Source organism: Patiria miniata, unplaced genomic scaffold (assembly GCF_015706575.1).
Source record: "Patiria miniata isolate m_02_andy unplaced genomic scaffold, ASM1570657v1 HiC_scaffold_13, whole genome shotgun sequence".
In the NCBI taxonomy this organism is placed as follows: Eukaryota; Metazoa; Echinodermata; class Asteroidea; order Valvatida; family Asterinidae; genus Patiria; species Patiria miniata.
The window spans coordinates 5,391,757-5,410,868 of record NW_024037051.1 but is presented as its reverse complement, the minus strand read 5'-3'; the positions used below and the strand labels follow the sequence as shown (position 1 = coordinate 5,410,868).

The 19,112-nt window shown below is 40.4% G+C and overlaps 1 protein-coding gene across 1 annotated transcript in view; it reads right to left on the bottom strand.

The window, feature by feature from the left end:
* Nucleotides 1-9,746: 9,746 nt before the first annotated feature.
* The window catches only part of LOC119720840 (ras guanyl-releasing protein 3-like), a 60,748-nt gene continuing 51,382 nt past the window's right edge, over nucleotides 9,747-19,112 (bottom strand). The window contains exons 10-16 of the mRNA XM_038190701.1: nucleotides 17,475-17,655; nucleotides 16,538-16,618; nucleotides 15,081-15,185; nucleotides 14,510-14,625; nucleotides 13,308-13,720; nucleotides 11,531-11,895; nucleotides 9,747-10,435 (exon numbers count right to left, since the gene is read on the bottom strand). Coding sequence (XP_038046629.1) covers nucleotides 10,265-10,435; nucleotides 11,531-11,895; nucleotides 13,308-13,720; nucleotides 14,510-14,625; nucleotides 15,081-15,185; nucleotides 16,538-16,618; nucleotides 17,475-17,655 — 1,432 coding nt within the window. The 3' untranslated portion in view covers nucleotides 9,747-10,264. The remainder of the gene's footprint in view (nucleotides 10,436-11,530; nucleotides 11,896-13,307; nucleotides 13,721-14,509; nucleotides 14,626-15,080; nucleotides 15,186-16,537; nucleotides 16,619-17,474; nucleotides 17,656-19,112) is intronic.

Sequence of the window (19,112 nt, the reverse complement as noted above, 5' to 3'; positions counted from 1 at the left end):
TTTGATACAAGCAACTGTTTACATTGGAGGAAGTGGTTTTATGTTGCAGTCCCTGCATTGGCTGCCCATATCTTTAGCTATCCAGCAGCTCATTGGCTATTACAAAACGCTTTTTATATAACAAAGGTTGCTATTGGGCAATACAAAAAACAACCTGTGCTGTGCAGATGGTCATAATTTACAAGTTCGTGCGGTTTATCAGGAAACTCGACACAAATTTAACTTCATAAAAATACTTGAACAAGAACTGCTCAGCAATCCATTTGGGAAGAGACAAACCAGGACTAAGCTAAGGGGCATCAGCAAAAAAACACAGACCAAAAAATATTGCTATGACAAGTTTTATGCAGCTTTTGGGCTTTTAAGTCTCAATAAATGCCTTCCCTTTGATATTCAGATTAAGAAAAAAAAGGCAATGTAAAGAACTGTGAATGCTAGTTCAATTGATTCATTCTGGTCAGGAACAATGCCAATCTTACATCCATTAAACATTATGACTGGCCTCCTGTTATTTAGTTCTACACATCTTGTAGTTATACACCCAAACTATAGCATTGCATGGCCACAACTATAGTCTGGGACAGTCCCCACTATAATCATGAAACTTAGGAAGTCCTGCGGAGCGCTGGTTACGGTGTTCAACTCGCGTGCTGTGGTACGTGGGTTCGAACCCTGACGGGCAACATGGTGCTTGTGTTCTTGGGCAAGACGCTTTACTACAATTGCCTCTCTCCACGTAGGTGTAACATGGGCACCTGTGAAGGTAGAGACTAGAATGTGCTGATCTGAAGCTGCTGCAAAACATGTTCTCATTACCTGATGATCAGGGGTAAAACATGTAGTTGTAAAGCGTTGGTATAAAGCGCTTTATAAGCTAGTTTAATAGTTATGGGTGTCCATTGAAACGATGACGACGTCTCCCCCAATGCAGAAAGGAAATTAATAAAAAGAAAAAAAGTTAATGGCGATGATACGGGTACCTCTGATGACTCCTCTGTGCTTTATAAGCACATTATTATTATACTATGCTATAGTTTGGGCGTTACTAAAACATTCACAGTGATTGCATACATTTTAATAAGTTCATTAATCCTGTAAGAAAATTGGATCTCCTATCTGATCCTTTTATCCTATCAAGTTAGAAAACACTCTTCTGCAAGGCAGGATCGGAGAGAAATCACTTGCCAAGATTGCTGTTTGTTCTTTCATGCACATGGTAGACAATTTGGGAGATTCTGTGGGATTCTTGGGAAAAAGTGCCCAGGTAATTGAAATCAACGTGCATTCATGAATTGATTCATGAACACTGGTGTCACATGTAATAATCTGCTCCGTTTACTACTGACCAGCAGATTAAAAAAAAATACACACCATATTTCAGCCTCTGCACGCTGCTATATTTTAAAACTGCAGCACTTTTTCTAAGGAACCAACAAACTTGACAACACTGACAATAATCTGCTAAGGATCAAGGACGCTAACAAATATATATCGTTTGTTGGCCTCTCATACACTAAGGTAATAAGCCTTTAACGTGAATACAAAATGTTGTTTTTTTAAATAAATTAAATTCAAACCATTTTATAGAAACTCAATTATATACATGTATACATAAACTTTGTTTTTATATACACTTTTGTTCCTGAATATAAAGTCAGATATTTCAATTTTTTTTTCCTGCTAAAATATTGTACATTCAAAGACTGTGCCAGATGACTCAAGTCAGCTGATTCAAAGTGGTTGAAACCTGAAAGAACTGGTGTTTTTTTTTTTTTTGCTAATTAAATATAAAACAAAAATCGTTCTAGCACAGCACCAATTTGGTCCTCTTTGCTTTCAGTAAAACACTCCTGAAAGAGATTTTCTGTTATTTTTTTTTCAATAAGGGATAAGGAGGATGGAATTTCATAAACACCGCACTTTTGGAGTCGGCCACTCTTTTTAAAAGTGTTTCAACGGTGCATGCACACATGAACATCTGATGCAGAAATGTACACGAATTGACAGTGGGGGGAATGGGCAAGACTTTGCAACCAATTTCGCATTATGCAACTTTTCATACAATCAAAAAGATTTTACACATGTTAAAAAATACTGTAAAACACATAGTGCAGTCAATTTTTTGGTTGGAATTTTGAACATCAGAATAAGTGCTCTACTTCAGGTTCATTGGTGTCTGCCAGGATCATGCTTCCATGAGGCAGATTTGTTTATTTATTTGTATTTTTTGCAAAACAGATTTGTACAGTCGAGTCTCATTATAACAAACTCGTTCAGACCTAGCCAAATTGTTTGTTATATCAGAATTTTGTATTAAGAGGAACATCAGTCCCATTCATTGTGCACATAAATGCACAGTCGGGACCAAGGCTTTATGTTTGTTATAACCAGAATTTAGTATTAACAGAGTTTGTACAAACGAGAGTCGACTGTATATCTGTGCAGTTGTACCACAAATTCAAATAATATTTTGCACTAGCAGTGACTGAATTGTGGGGAAGTTCTTGTTTATTGTTTGGGATATTAGGACTGAGTTGTGGGGACTCTCTACTAGTTCCCACAGCGTCTTTGGCCCCCACAATAACTCTCGCTCATGTGGCCCCCACAACTACTGAACAAGTACGCGTACATGTTGCCTCGCAGATGTTGTCTGCAAATTTCCTCCTTTAAAATCACAACCCGTCTTCCATTCTTAACAGAAAATCCCCTCAAGGAGGTTCTGCAGAGATTTTTTTTTGTTAAATAATGTTATCACTCCAGCCATCATTTATACTCCATTTGGAGACAAAAAAATCAACAAAGCCACCATTTCTGTAAAAAAATATCGCTTGCTTGACAAAGAAGTGTGAGGGAAAAAAACCTTCACAAAAATAGAACATTCCCTTTCACGTGCATGTAATTTTGCACCATTCACACCAACTATTTTGTACTTGGCAATCAAGTGGAAGACTGAAAGATTGACTTAGGTTAGATGGCAACAGAACTTCTGAAACAAAACAAAAATATCAAAACAAGAGAAAAAATAGATTTCTAAAATTGGGAGTGGAGTCAAAATGACACAATTTGGGAAACCTCTAAAAAAAAAGAAAGGTTGGGGCATCTGGACATTCTTGCACTCTAGTTAAAAAAAAAGAAGAATTCTCTATTTTATCTCCCATACCACTAAGAAAACAAATTCAATTTGTTTTACATCATATGAATCAAATTGAAAATGCAACTCACATGTGATTGCTAGCTTGAAAGAGACACAGACTACATACATCATATATCAGTGGCAAAAGGTGGCAAATATATGTTTTCCCTGCCAATTTCCTGAAATGTTCATTCACTTCATTTTCGTCTGAATTTAAACGCAAGTCTCTAATTCCATTTCAATTCACCGAAAGATCAATCGTTTTCATTGCCCGTGCATTCGGTTTTGAGAAACAGACGGCCAATTACGTTACCTGTGCATAAATACGCAAGCATACCTTTTCCAAATTGATTTCAGGTATAGCTAATTTGATTGACGGTTAATGAAAAAGAAACCCCTAATTGTATCTAGTGCAGATGGCATTAAACTGAAAGTGAAATAGAATGGTGAATGTTTAAAATTACCTAAAAGTAAAAAAGAAGTCTTGTAAACGAATCTGAATGGACATAAACGAAAGGTAATGCTCAATCACATAATTGATTGAACTGAAATGGAATCGAATGCTCTGGTAGCGAAAATCAAACGCATGTTTCTCAAATTCTCAAATTCAGACGAAAATGACCGATTTTCTGAAGTGAATGAACATGTTAGGAAATTGGCTGGGAAAACCTATATTCAACTAATAATTAGTTTTAACAAAGCAGCTTAACTTACAACATGGTTAATTGCCAGTTTTAAGGACATAATACACAGCTATGGCATTTCACTTTTTAGGAAGATGGACAAAAAGTTGACAGCAAGTCAGCTTGAACTTATTTGTCCACATATTAAATTTAACAAAAGAAACTTGCACCTTCATACATATCCAACTTCTTGCCATATGGCAATTGTTGGAAACTTCTATATAATAATATTGTTTTTCTTAAATACACAAAAAGGTTCAGAATATAAAAGATTTAAAATAGATCACTTTTAAACCTTTTGCTTTGGGGTTGAGTTAATTCTTTAACGTTACATTCATTGCAGCTTTTCAATTTTTATTAAATTAAGCGGTGGAAAAATGAATGGATTAATTTCAGGTAAGGTGTTTTTTAATTTTTGACATATACACGTAAATGTAATTTTTACCAGTAATTCTTCTAATAAATAAGAATACAATAAAACAAATGACCGGTCGACTGTTAACCTTGTCAGCCAAAAAAAAAAATTAGATTAAAAAATTCTGCAATAGTTCATATTTTAAAGAGCTCTTTTGTGCAATGAGTTTGTACAATTCGACTAAAAATATCAGATTTTTGTACTGCACTCATTTGGGACAAAACAACTTAAAAAAAAATACCAAAAAGGACTGTGCACCATGTGCAAGTAACCAACACGTGGAAGATAATGTAACTTTAATCATTGTACAATAAAAATGGCTATACATGTATGTGCATATGCGTACACATAGGGTACATGTATATTAACACTTATGATCCCAGGCCAGCTGAGCTACAAAGAGTATAACTAGTAATATATACACGCTCTAAGCAGAAATCAGTGAGTGCAGGATAAGCATATACCTCACCACACCCGAAGTACAACATTATTAAAGGATCCTAAGCCTTTATTTTTTAATAACTACTCAACTGTACAAAATAAGTCATTTTTTTTTTACATTGTGCCAGCACAATCCACTTAGTTGTCATTCCCTGGGAGTGTACACACCCTGTAATGTTTCATTTGTTGGGAACCGCGCTTTTTAAAATGTTTTTACATTCAACGACAAAAACTCATTCCATTCTTCTAACATGTGCCTAGTCACACCCCTCCCCGCCCCTCAATTAGCATTTATCCATATCCGCAGCTTATTCTCAGTTTGTTCCAGAAGCTTAAAGCAAGAACACACGACTCACTTTCACCCTATTAACTTTCCAAAATCACTCACTTGCAATTTATAATCTGTACGCACATCCATTTGTACAACATCTCTTTGACATGCAGCTTGCTTCTAGGCCCTAATTTGCATTTTCGGCACCTTGCAAGCTTGTCCGCAAGCTTGTCCGCAAGTTGGTACCTTGCAAGCTTGTCCGCAAGCTTGTCCGCAAGCTTGTCCGCAAGCTTGTCCGCAAGCTTGTCCGCAAGCTTGTCCGCAAGCTTGTCCGCAAGCTTGTCCGCAAGCTTGTCCGCAAGCTTGTCCGCAAGCTTGTCCGCAAGCTTGTCCGCAAGCTTGTCCGCAAGCTTGTCCGCAAGCTTGACATGAGCAAGCTTGCAGACAAGCTTGCCAGAATTTCTGTAAGGGTATTCTCAGTCCAACTTACTATCTTCCATTTTGATTCCTGGGACATCAACATGTTAAATCAAAACATTATCACCAATCAACATCCCATGAAGTCACATTACGCCAAGAATACACCACAATCATACACTACTCGCATCATATACACTAATCACATCCCCGCTCAATCCATAGGTATTTCCTTTCAGTTCCCATTTCAATTGTTAAACTCAAAAACTGCATACACTGTATATCCAAAACCAACACTGAAGACACATGGACTTCTTGCATGAACATTAATTATTACGGCTTCACAAACACTCGTAAGACCTCCAGTGGCTGGGACACATGATCGTGCATGCACTGATTCACGCAGGCACATACCACCAAGTAGTAAGTAGTAGTAAAGTCATCAAGAGACAATGTGGCTCTGAATGTGCACACAACCATGAGTGTAGATCATAGAGCTATATTAAATTACTAGAGCGCTAACTCGATGTACAAAGTAATGCCTGATATGGGCGCATCCATGTTTGTGCACAAACCTATGGAAAATTCAAAATTTTGTACGGCATTTTTGTACAGCTATTTGCATATCAGTGTTTGCATTCCATACCGGTGTGTCATCGAAGCCGATACGCCCAAAACGGAAATGCACGATCAGCAAATGAGCGTTTCATTTTGCTCTATGCAAACAGCGCAACGTGTGCGCGTCCCTCCGCTGCAGATGCTTTTCGCTGTGACATTTTTTGAACTGTCATGACGCGCTTAAGTTGTTTGCGTATCTTGTACTTGCGCGTTGCATTTAGAGTACACTTTCAAAATTCAATCCATCTATTTTGATTGTGTTCTACAAACACGCACATAAATTAAAAATGTCTGCGCCCAGAGCAGCTTCAAAGCGTCTTCGCACGTGAGAATGAGGAGTTAGCGCTCTAGTAATTTAATATAGCTCTATGGTGTAGATGCATCAGGCGATTTGTCTCTCCCAACTTTCTCTTTATAACGTTGAGGGGGTACCAGTGCAAGCTTCCATACACGTGTACATATACACTCACTGGTACATGGTAAGCATAACAACATGTCACTGATTCGCACGTCACCGTTTCATCACAGTATAGCACCTTACCATATCGGACAAATCACATTTTCAAAGACTCAGCTGTCTTCCCCTCATCAGGGCACAAATTTGCCAAACAAAGTTTTCAGGAAAAGAAATAAGAAAAATAAATGCTTCAAATAATTCTGAAAACAATGATGAGTACAAAAGATAGAACATTTTGGAGTATTTTTTTCCCAGTAATGTGTCAAATCAAAAACGCCTCTTTCTGTCATTGAGATCATTGACAAAATGACACAGAGATTGCTTATCTGGGGTAGGCAAACTATGTCTTATTCTGATAAATTAAGTCACGGTCAAAGAGGCGTTTTCTGTAAACATTAAATTTACACTGTATGCTCTGTGGCCCACACTGAAATTGCAAAGGGCTCATTTCTATTTTTGTTCTCAACACACAAGTGCTCATTACAACTACAACATACACCATTATCCAATTATGCACAAGTACCCCCTCAATAGTGAAGAAGAGGACAAGATGATGGTCACTTGAGCTCCACAGCAGCCATTGGCACATGCTCATCACAAGTGCATTCCTTGGCAAAGTTGCTTGGGATGCACATGTCTACCTCTCAAAGTAGCAATACACGTCTCGCAAACATCACTCATTGAAACACTCACACCTGACTTTAGTGTCATTATGCAACTTCAGCACACATTACATGCTTGTCACAATTGAAAAGGATCACAAGACATTTCGTATTCTGTTCCATACTGACCCCATCTCAACATTAACGCACAGTTAACTTCCTATACATGTGTCTCTCTCTTTTTTACCGCAACACATTATTCAGCAATATTAATTAAAAAAACAAAAACACACAAGATATTTCCTCTCTGAATACAACCCACACTCTGCACAGTCCTGGATTAAAGCTATAGTCCATCATTTGCAGCTATCCGAAAAGTAACTGGCGTAATTATTGTTGAAAAACATACTTGGTTGGAAGATAGTAAGGGGACTAAACTCCCTGTGAAATTATTCTTTCTGGCAAGCCGTCATTTTGAAGTAATTAATGAAAGAAGACCATTCAAACGGTGCGTCTTAAGATGCACCGTTGGAAATTTCCGTTAGTAGTTCGTTTTTTAATTGGCGAAGCGTTGACACGACGCACACGCACGCGCGTCAGATCAGTGCTGCACAAAAGTGACAAAAGGAATAAAGTTGCTGAAAAAAATTCGAAGTCCAAACCTTATATCCTTACGCTAGTCTATACTCACACGTACGAGTTGGGTCGCGTACGAGTGAGAATGTGTCTCGGACGCTGAATTCAGGCCAAATTCAAAACATGATTCAGCAACTTTTGATTTGAAATTGAGATCCTAGAATGTTGTTTTTCTCGGAATATACAGCTGAAGCTGAGCTGAAACTTCATCAGGTTAGTTGTTCAGTACCCTTCTTTAGATTTTGAGCACTTTTGTTGCTTCAAACGAACAAAATGCACAAATTACAAATGATGGACTATATCTTTAATCCAATCCGTGAATTTATTGTTGCCATGACAACATGCCACATTGATTTTCAGCGCATAACAAATCAACTGATCCATTACACCTCATCCAATGTGCACTTATACTGGCAACAACGCACGTGCCTCTCAAATGCCACACTGATATTCAAAAACACATCATTTGCAAATACACAGGTGTTCAACTTTTCGTTGTGTTCCAAGAAAAAGGATGTCAGCAGCCCAGACACGCAAAAAACACGTTTGGAGTTTTGTGCTGCCATTTCTAAATTTAAAATAACACAAGGTTAGAATAGAATAGAATTCTTTATTGTCATTTGTATATAAAAAACATACATTGAAATTCATTATGGCGTTGAAATTTGGACTCATAAAATTTGTTAATAATTGGAATAATATTGTGCATTTTTCATTTCACAATATTACTCAATTTTGAAGTTACATGTATTAGCATTTTTATGCTAACGACCTTACCGAGAACTCCCCCTGCCTTATACGTGCACTTAAGCGGTATGTGAAATCTTAACGTCGTTTTGTCGGGCTTTACCTACCCACTTCACTTGGACGTTAGCGCATTTATTTTGTTACATTAGTATTTCACGCTGACGTCCCTTTAACGGGGGAAAATAATGAAAAACATCTTTTTCAGATTGTTAATTACGTCAGAATGACGTAGCCCCTTGCGACAAAATGTATACCAAATGAAAGATATTTCCACGCTCTATCTGTTACCCCGAAAAACCAGAATTTGACCTTTTGACCCATTTTTCGCCCTGACGACCTTCTTTTACGCACCCGAAGATTTGTGCACGCATGTTGGACAGTAACAACACCTGTTGGTCACAGACTTACAGCATACAGTGGGACTTTGTGGGTCTCTCTATAACAAATGCATACTCAGACCAAAGCATACTTCCAAATATTCTATTGCACCATTCTTGACGCCCAACAATTGCAACAGTGAATACAACTGGATTCAATTTGTATCATTCATATTGTTCCACTCACTGTAAAGTGCACCGGCCACTAACACCACCATGCATTCACAAATTTACACAATACACACCACACAAGTGCACATCACTTATGAGCAAACAACACTTGTGGCACCCAACTCCATGTAACCGGCTTGAAGGCATAATTGGAATGAATAAATGCCATTTTTTAAAATCTAAGTGGGGCTACCATTTCTATACCGGTACTCCAAGCATTACAGCAAATCACCTCTTGTCTCTTGCAACCATTTTGTTTTCTTTAGCAGCTATATATCATGTCACATTCAATTTCTTTTACATTTCTAGCACCAATGAACCTTGCGTGTACCATATTTTAGCCAGTATGGAGTTCTATTTTCACGTATCGAACACCAACACACTTTCTGGAACTCACTTCTACAAGCATCTCCTCTGCCTGGTATAATGTTGTATTAGTTCCCTTCTATATTTCTAGCACCAATCCACTACAATTTGTGTCAAACTTGCAAGGGGTTTTAGGTCCTTCAGCTAACAGGCAGTTTCAGCATTGACACATCTTACGAGAATCCCTAACCAGTTCGCGCCGGAGGCCGTGATAACATGCACTGGCTCTTTTTTCTGTACCCAGGCACGGCTGACGGATTAAGACGTCAAGATTGCCTCAACTCGCCTCCGGGTGACATCTAAACACGCTAATCCCTCGTGCCTGTTGTACACACACACAAAGTCCGTGTTGTCTGTGGAGGCGGACTGCGTACTGACCGTTGTGTGGGCCGTTGTGCACGGCCTATTGTTCTACAATTTACGCTCCAGTGCACACCCTGGAGTATTGAACTATATGAGGTTTCGGCAAGAAATATCGTACAAATAATGTTGAAATCCTCTTGGGAATCATTTATTGTGGCGTTTGGCTGTATATAAGAAGTTGGCTGGGAAATTTTGCTTTTTGAAAATTTCGAAATTTTCGGCAAAAATAAACTTGGCGCAAAGTGGTTAAGAAGTGTGTACCACAGCAATTGGGTAGTTTTCTTTCATATTTTAAGCACCCACATCTCTGCACCTTGTGTGTAACTTCCAGGGCCAGTATGCAGTTTTCTATTATATTTCAAGATGACGACACACACCTGTGTGGCACCTATTTATAGACCTGCATGTTTTTCTGAAGGAGCACGGTGTCCATCTGATCCAGGGTAAAACTGACAGAAGTTTTGCAGTTGAGGTGTCATATTTATTTGTTTAATATTCCAAGCACCAATGCACTTTTTGTGTACCTTTTGAGGACTTTTTATGCCAACAAACCTGTGTGGCACCTATTTAGACCTGGGTGTCTTTCTGAAGGTGCAGCGTGTCCATCTGGTCCAGGATGAAGGTGACAGTGTGTCGTCGGATCAGCTCCAGGTGACTCTCCAGCATCTTGTTCTTCTCCCGGATGCTGCTCACTTCATTCTTCAGGCGGTAGTTCTCAGCTGCAAGCATCTCTCGTTCCTGCAGAGGAAGATCATTAAAAAGTCTTCAGGCAAACAGTTCCATGTGTTAAAAAATCTGCCAGATATACTAGAGCTAGTTATGGGTGAACACTATGAACCCAAAACTATCTTGTTTGGGACCATTGACTGAAATGTGCATGACATTTTGTAGCAATTCAGACGTGCCTATGAATGGAAACTGATGTGCAAATTTTCAATATATATAATTTAATATGTAGTATGGAGAGAGACAGGTAAAGTTACACCATTTCTGTCACTTAGTGTGCTACGCACACGATACGCTACAGGCTGTTTCACCCTAAGGATCGTCAGGCGTATGAGTGGCGGAGTCCCGGGCTCTCTAGCAATACATGTATTGCTAAAGCTGAGGGAATGGTAGCTAAGATGGTAATACCTCAACTGCCTCGAACTGGTGTTAGTTGCCCAGAACTGTCAATATCAAACTAATGTTTCTACATTGTGATTATTCGGCAATTGGCCGGGATAGTCCACGAAAGAATTTCGACTTATTTCCAGTGGGTATAGGTGGTGGGAGGAAAACCCCAGAATACTATTCTAGGGAAACCCACGGAATCAGGCAGGGACTGAAAACCCAATCCATATATTGGCCCAGGGGGATTCAAACCTGGGTCACAGTGGTAGAAGGCGGGGAAAGTACCGCTGCGCTAACCTGATCCCCTTAGCACAAAAACCTGTGAGTTTGGAACAAAACTTCAAACAATACTGCATATACACTTCAATGCCCACCAGTTGATGAAGCTAGCTCTACCATGGACTTGGCGCAAATTATGATCCATGCCGGACATACTTAGACTGGTGGATGAGTAGTACAAGGACACAACAGAAACAGAGAATAGGCAAGCTAATGGCTAGTTCTTCAGAGCACACTTTTTTGGCCGATTGCTGTGACATGTTTTGTTTGAGCAAGAATTTGTGGTAATATTTTCACAGAAGAAACATGATGGCATCATGGCTTATCTCCTTGAAGAAGGCACTAGAAAAGGCAGGTTCCGAACTGAGTAGGAAAAATATATTGAGAGGCAGCTTACCCCACCATAACATTTGTGTATGTTTTAGTAGATGTATGACTTACCCTTTCAGCAGTCATCAGCTTGTCCCTCAACTCCCCGTTCCGAGGAGCCGCGGCCGGGCTGCCCTTGAACACGCTGGAATCGCTGCCCGTCGCGCTGTTCTGATCCCCGAAGCTGCTACTGCTGTCATCCTCGCTCAGTTCACTCAGACGACGGCCGCTGCAGATGATACCACCGTGGTCGTCGCTGTCTTTGTCCGAGTCTTGGGATGCTGTCTCTGGGTGGCCGGTTGCTGCTGCTGCTGCTGCTGCTGCTGCCGCTGCTGCTGCCTCGTCGGTCTGAGTAGATTGCTGTACCTGCCTCATCTGCTTTGGGCATTGGCTCAGCCGCTGCTGATCCTCCCAAACAATATCTTTGGAGATTGATACTGGAGGAGGTAAACAGATGGAAATATAAATGTAATGCAGTCATGATATCAAGGTTTAAAGCTTTAGATAACTTTCACATGTTACAGTGAGTGCACTTGATGGGTCATCAGTTTGTGTTGTCTTGTGACGATTTGTGACAATATAAGCAACTCACTTTCCAATATTGGGCATAGCTCACTAAACCTGAGCATAAAATGTGTATCCATTTTTACATACTTATCTGCTGAATTATTTAATTCTGCATGATTGCATTGAAAGAGGGTGAAATCCTGACTATGTCATCCTGCTGTTATTCACCTGTACATTGTTGTTCACGTGTGCCACGTTTGCCACAAAAACAATTTCAAAATCACAAGCTACCACAAAAACACAAACAAAAACATAAAAAAACTACTGAGTCCTTTTTGCAAAATGGCTTCTTTGAGCCAACCTCTTGGGGGTCCTCCTGTATTGACCGTCCATCAAACCCTGCCCAATTGTGTTTTGATCAAAACCATGATTAAAGGTAGAGTACATCATTTGCAGCTATCCAAAAAGTAACTGACAACATTATTGTTGAAAAGCATACTTGGTTTAAAGATAGTAATGGCACCAAACTCCCTGTGAAATGATTCTTTCTGGCATGCTGTCATTTTGAAGAAAACAATAAAAGAAGGTCATTTCCAAAGCTGTGTCTAAAGATGCGTTTTTGGAAATTTCCGTTAGTAGTTTGCTTTTAATTCGGCAAAGCCGTGAATGGGTGCGTGCAAGCATTGACACGACACACATGTGCGCGCGTTGCTATAATTTGTCGGTTCAGTGCGTGACATCGCGTAGCTGCTATTGGTTGAATGAGAACGTGTCTCGGACGCTGATTTCGGGCACAGTTCAAAACATGACCTGCAACTACTGATTTGAAATCGAGATCCAAGAATATTTTTTCTTTTTGGAATATACAGCCTTCACTGAACTAAAAACTTCATCAGGTTAGTTGTCAAGCACATTCTTTAGATTTTGAGCACTTTTGTCACTTCAAACGAGAAAATGCACAATTGACAATGACGTACTTTACTTTTAATATCCAACATGCGGGCATGTACGTGTTCTACATTACCCTCGAGGACCGACACACAAAGGGAAACAACAGATCCTTTCGGTCCTCGGGAGTTGGGTCTTTTGTTGGAAACGGTCCTCTGTAGTAAGTTTGTGTGCTTAGTCTATGGGAGAGTATTACATTACAGGGACAAAGGAAAACACAAAGCATTGTCCTCGAGAGTATAGTAAACACGACTGTATGCACGAAAGTGTGTGTGATGGCCACAGGTGGAACATGCAGTTTGGCATTGGAGAGGTGCAAGTGTGAGTTGCCCACGTGTGGACTGAGCAGGCCTGACGGATCAGTCGCATAAGACTGTATACAGTGCATACATACCTCTGTTCAGCTGACTAGTACTTTGACTGTGCCCTTTATCGTGGCTGTGCTTGCGCCGGTTGACCACCACCCCATTGGCTTGACCGCCAGACTTCATGGCATTCACCGACCCATCCAGTGTGTGCCGGCGCTGCATGGTAGACGTGATGCCGTTCAGACCGTTACTAGTGGTCTTTTTGCTGCGGCACTCGATGACCAGTCGGTCCTTGCAGTGCTTGTGGGCGTTGATGCCGCAGACTTTGCACTTGACCCCTTGCTTGATCAGGCCCCAGAGCAGGCCCGTGCAGTGCTGACAGAAGGTGGGAGTCAGGTAGGTGTGCACGCTGAAGTTGTGCTTGTAGGTGTAGCTGAGAGCTAGGCTGTGGGCACGCATGAAGTAGGAGCACATCTCACTCCGACTTATCAGGCCCTCTCTGTGGGAGGGCAAAAACCAACCAAATAGATCGGTAAGGAGTCATTCACCGGTCAAGCACCAGTCAAACACAAGTCAGTCACAAGTCAGTTCATAAGTCAGTTCACAAGTCGGTTCAAAAAGCCACCCTGAGGTCAGCATTTTGAAGACACAGAACAGTCAGCGACTGACTTTTCAGAACTGCACCTACGGCTACAACCGTCGCCGAATTTTTGCGACTTGAATGTAACTGCGACGATATTAGAATGATTGACATCAGCACCAAAAAACATCAACAGTCAAAAGAGTAGAACAATTTTAATTTCTGCGCAGCAACGGAACGTGTTCCCGAAAGGCAGAAATCAATGGCAGTCAACCTGTGTTAAGTTACAACATTGTGCGCGCATGTGGATCATCTAATTTTCGTGTGAATCGCCATCGCGTCATGGGTGAAGTGAGCATGGTTGCGATTAACAAACTATTCTATTTTAATACAAAATGTCTTGATGCTGTGGATCATATTGCTTGCCCCGTACACGCAGGGTTACATGAACTTATTTTGACGTGATTTTGGAGTATGGACTCTCGTGCAAGAATTACAGGTGCTTTATAACCACTCATTAGAACTCTTTTGGGCAGAGCATAGCACTTACCTGTACTTTTTTTGCTACCAAACTGCTCAAAATATGCACAATGTGCTTACCTCATTTCCATCCAAATATCCACAATCCCTCGGATTGCGACAAAACTTGTCATAATACCTCCACCATGTTTGCATCAAACTGAAAAACAAAGTTAACCGAGGACTAACCTGTCTGCATTCAGCACGCAGAAGGACTCCATAAAAGGGAAGTTTGTGGCAATGCCCTGGAAGTCATCACGGGTGATGTAACCATCCCTATCTGTGTCATAGATCTTAAACACCGTCTGCAAAATCAATCAACAAAACAGTTTCACTGCAGTTCTGGTCTGCTGGGCATTTTGTAGGGGGATTTGCAATTGCCCGAAGATAAGAGCCCCATTCATGAATTTAAGCCCTTGTGATCATGTCTCACACAATATACTTCCATTAAGAGAGAATGGCCTGTTCTAGACGCCGTGCTACTGCCGTGCCGAACTCAATTAATTTGACTTTTTAAAATTTGGCAAGGCGATAGTACGGCGTTTAGAACCACTTGGCTCAGCAATTTGGGTTCGGCACGGAACCATCCTTTGGCTCGACAGGGCTGCCGCGCTATCGTCGTTCAGAACGGCAGTGGTACAGCACTGTTCTAAACACTGTGCCTTTTTTATGAGGTGTTGTAAAAGCGGCTAGCTGTTAGCACATAGATTTTATCGTGCACACAATGAGCTGACATTTTCTAGGGAGACTTTTGTTTTACCTCCACCATGGCTGATACATGTTTGGTGATTGTCTCTTGATCTGGATGGACACATACTCCAGATGCCCAGTCAGCATACACTGCAGGCTTAGTAGGAGTAGATGGCTGTAGAGCACACAAGGAGCAGGAACAATTCAAAGTACACTGTACCAAAAGAGCACTTGCCTTGCCTTCAAGGTAGGAAGTTGACTATTTCTGAGTGCCTGTAGCAGAACCCTCTCATGAATCAAACAGTAAATGCTTTTTACTCAAAATTGTATTCCCCTACAGAACATTCACGAACACCTTAGACTGATGGGTCTCCTATACCCTAGGTCCTCCCTCTACTGACACTGCAACCCTACTGTTCCACTTCAGTGGGCATCAAGCTTGTTCTAGGATCCTGTCTACTTGGCATCCTCACAGGATGCAACTTCACACTTCATTGACTTTGCCTTTTGCTACTTAAGTATTCACTTTCTTAGAGTTTAGGCACTCTCCTGAAGACGGTCAGAGCATACTGACCGGAACGTCGAGTTTATACCTCTGGTTCTTTTCAGAACCATTCGCACATGGTGTTTCCGCAAACCTTTCATTATTTAGTATCTCCACCATGCAAAGCCTCAAATCTTACTTATTCACGAACACATTTATTTCCTCTTAATGGCAAAAATGAAGAAAACAAGTATTACTTGAGATATAAAGGCCAGTAGAGGTGGCAAAACCTGGAAAGCATAGCTTGTATCAGGCATGCCATTACACAAAACAGACAAAATGTTGCAGAAAAATATTTATATTTCTAAGCATTAAACAAAGTTAAATTTGAAACTTTGCATAGTGGTGGTATGAACTAGTGAAGGTTGTGGTAACACCATGGTGAAATCTTTTGGGAGGATGTGGGTTTCTGAAAAGAACCGGTTGGTCGTCTCCTGAAGAACCGGTTCTTTTCTGAACCACACATCCTCCCTAATGAGATTTCTACATGTTACTGCAAACCTTCACTAGTTAAAGTTCTGATTAATGGGCTACAGTAGGATCGCCATACAAAGTTCGAAGGGCAGAGACACATAGAATATATTACATAAGGTACCATTTAAGTTGGCATTAAATATTTATTATATGACCTTGAACATCTAAGAGAGAATGGTTTACAATTCACATTCTAAACGAATTCAGTGCAATTTTTTAGCCTCTGGTTACAAATCAACACTGTAAAACGAAGAAACTAAAAACAAGAAACCACATGGTCTCTCTACAGATCATTTGCACTGAAGAAGGCTTTGCGTTGGGTGCCTTTATTCAATAGGGACAAAATTATGAGTTGACCTCTTGTGCATCCATTGTTAATGAATTAACACAACAAAATTGATTTATACAACCATTAACATTTCATGGTATCAAACTCAGTCATCTAGACATTATTTGTCGAAAGTGCAATTTCCATGTATCTAACATTTGAGAGCTGTCTCGTTACTTACCGCACTTGTTGAATTTCTGGGCTCCCGTGCTAATGACAACTCATAGATCTCATCCTCGGTGTACTGTAAATCTAGTGATGCCTACAATGAAAGGTCCAAAAAGGTCATCAGTTTATTATGAAACAATTCATTCATTCAAACATTACCTAATCTTTTTTTGAAAAGTTGAACAAAGAAATTGACTGGAGCGGGGTTTGAACCTACAATCTCCGGATAACCGTTCCTGTGCTATACCAACTGAGCTATCCAGCCCTATGTTGGCGGTTCCCCAGTTTGTCAATATCTTTGTTCAAGGGGCGCTAGTGAGAAGCCATAAACCAGTAAATGCCATGCAGCCAGGGATCTTGTCCAAATTCCCAATGCAGACCTGGTAAATAGCAAACGGAGATCACTTAGAGAGGATACGGCTTCATAAAGCCGTATAAAAAATGATGTGATGATTGCAAAGAAGATATCCATGACAAAGCTACGTAACCCCATCCCACCACCACCATGTGTTGAGTCATAGGAAACTAGAAGACATTTCCATGGCAACAACATGTAACCATGGCAACAACATGCAACCAAAGCAACAACCATCAACCAGGGCAACAGCATGGGCCAAGTTCGGGCAAGGACCATTGGACCATTAGACGACTAGTGGTTGATTTGTGACGTACCTTACGCCTGCGCACTAATAGCAACGTGTGAACGTTTCTAGTCAAACGCTGGTCAAAATGTCATCGCATCCTGGCTCCCTGCTGTACGTTATGAATGCGCGCAGCTATTGTTTACCAGTGATGCAACCAGCCCCAGTAGGTTGGTTCCAAATAGCGTCGACTAGATAGTGTTCAGGCTAACTTTAGTCGAACTATGGTTAACCAATGGTCAACAATAGGTCTTGCGCGAACTTGCCCATGTATATCCATGGCAGAAACCCGTAACTGTGTCAACTGACCCGCAACATATTGACCAGATCCATGTTGGTCTCCAGTGGGGGTTTGGTGTTCTGTAGCTGCATCAGTTCCCCAAAGATGACAGCCAGCTGGGCCATCTTGCGCAGGTTGATCTGGCCATCTGGCTCCACGCGGTCTGGGAGGGCTGTGTGCAACAGGATCAGGTCCTTAAGATGAACACCTGGATGGGAATCAATTAAGCAAGATATATCAGCTCAAAATGCAACCCGGTTAAAAGCAAGCCGATTTATTGTTCTAAATTATTGGGGTTTTTTTTACTTCTTGTGGCTTCGATTTTTCCAGCATCAAAGATTCTAACAGCTGTTGCAGCAGGTCTTGGTTTTTGCTCAATCAATGGCTCTTTGCAATGTTATCTTGAATTTATGCATGCAGAAACAAATGTCTGAAAAAAAATACAAAGTAATATTTTCTTGTTGCAAAAGTAAAGAAAAAAATATATATATATCGGGGTTGCAATATACTGAGAAAAATGCATGTGTGTATTTATGGACAGTATATCGTACATCGCCAAATGTTTCAGTTTTGTTAACACTTGATTTATGCCCATCACAAAATGATTAAAATGTACATCTCCTGGCAAAAAAATTCCAACAAGTACTACATCATTGTTTGCCTCACAGGGTATGGGGAGTCTATTTCACATTTTGACCAATTTTTGACAACACAAAGATAATGCTTGCTTGCTTTTCAGTCCAATTCATAGAAAGACCTTGTGCCCCAAGGCAGAGTCATAGGGCAACGGTTTTCATTGCTTGGATATGCATAAATAAACCTTTTGTGCATGCATTGTTATGGGAATAAATATGTGCTTGGCCAGTTTATAAACAAGCACATTTAAAACCAGCTTGGGGCCTGTACGCTTATAATGGCCTGAGCCGAAGCTAGGTGAGGGACATTATCGCCGACCACGCCCCAGTTGGTTTTACACATATTTGTTTAATACTGGCCGATCACATATTTATTCCCATTCATAAATATCCTTCGGTCAAAAAGTCTAAACAAATTAAAAATTTTAAATTTCCAACGATTTTGTTCAACAGTTTTTTTTAAACACCCCTCTAGCTATGTTTATGGTACCGGTATGTGTCTCTCGCGAGTAGTACTAAAAATCTCCTTATATGGAGGTTGGCACGCGTGCCGGTGTAGTGTGAATTATGGACTCTATGAAATGACTCAGTAGTAGTATTGCGCATGCCCAAGTGAAGATTGTGAACTTTTAACAAAAAGGGCAAAAGGGACCAAAGTCCAAATTTCATATGACACCGGAAAACCAGCAAGTCAGTGTTTAATTAATCGTTTAAAACCACCCACGTGACAAGCTCTCGACCAATATGAATGGGTAAACTCTCTCAGGTATTTATGAATACTAGATTAAAATAATAAAGAACACCCTCTGAGATACATGCAACACATGAGCCAAACATGATTATAATTACAACCTGATACAATCTACACAAACGTGACACAACTACCAAAGTATCAGGCAGAATAGAATTAAGATTGCTTACCTCTGCCAGGTGAAAGCCAGAAGAAGAGAAAAGTGGGGGAAAAGAGAGAAATAAACAGAGAGAATATCAGTTGAAACAAGGGAATTGTTAAGGTAAATTGGTCAAGAAAAG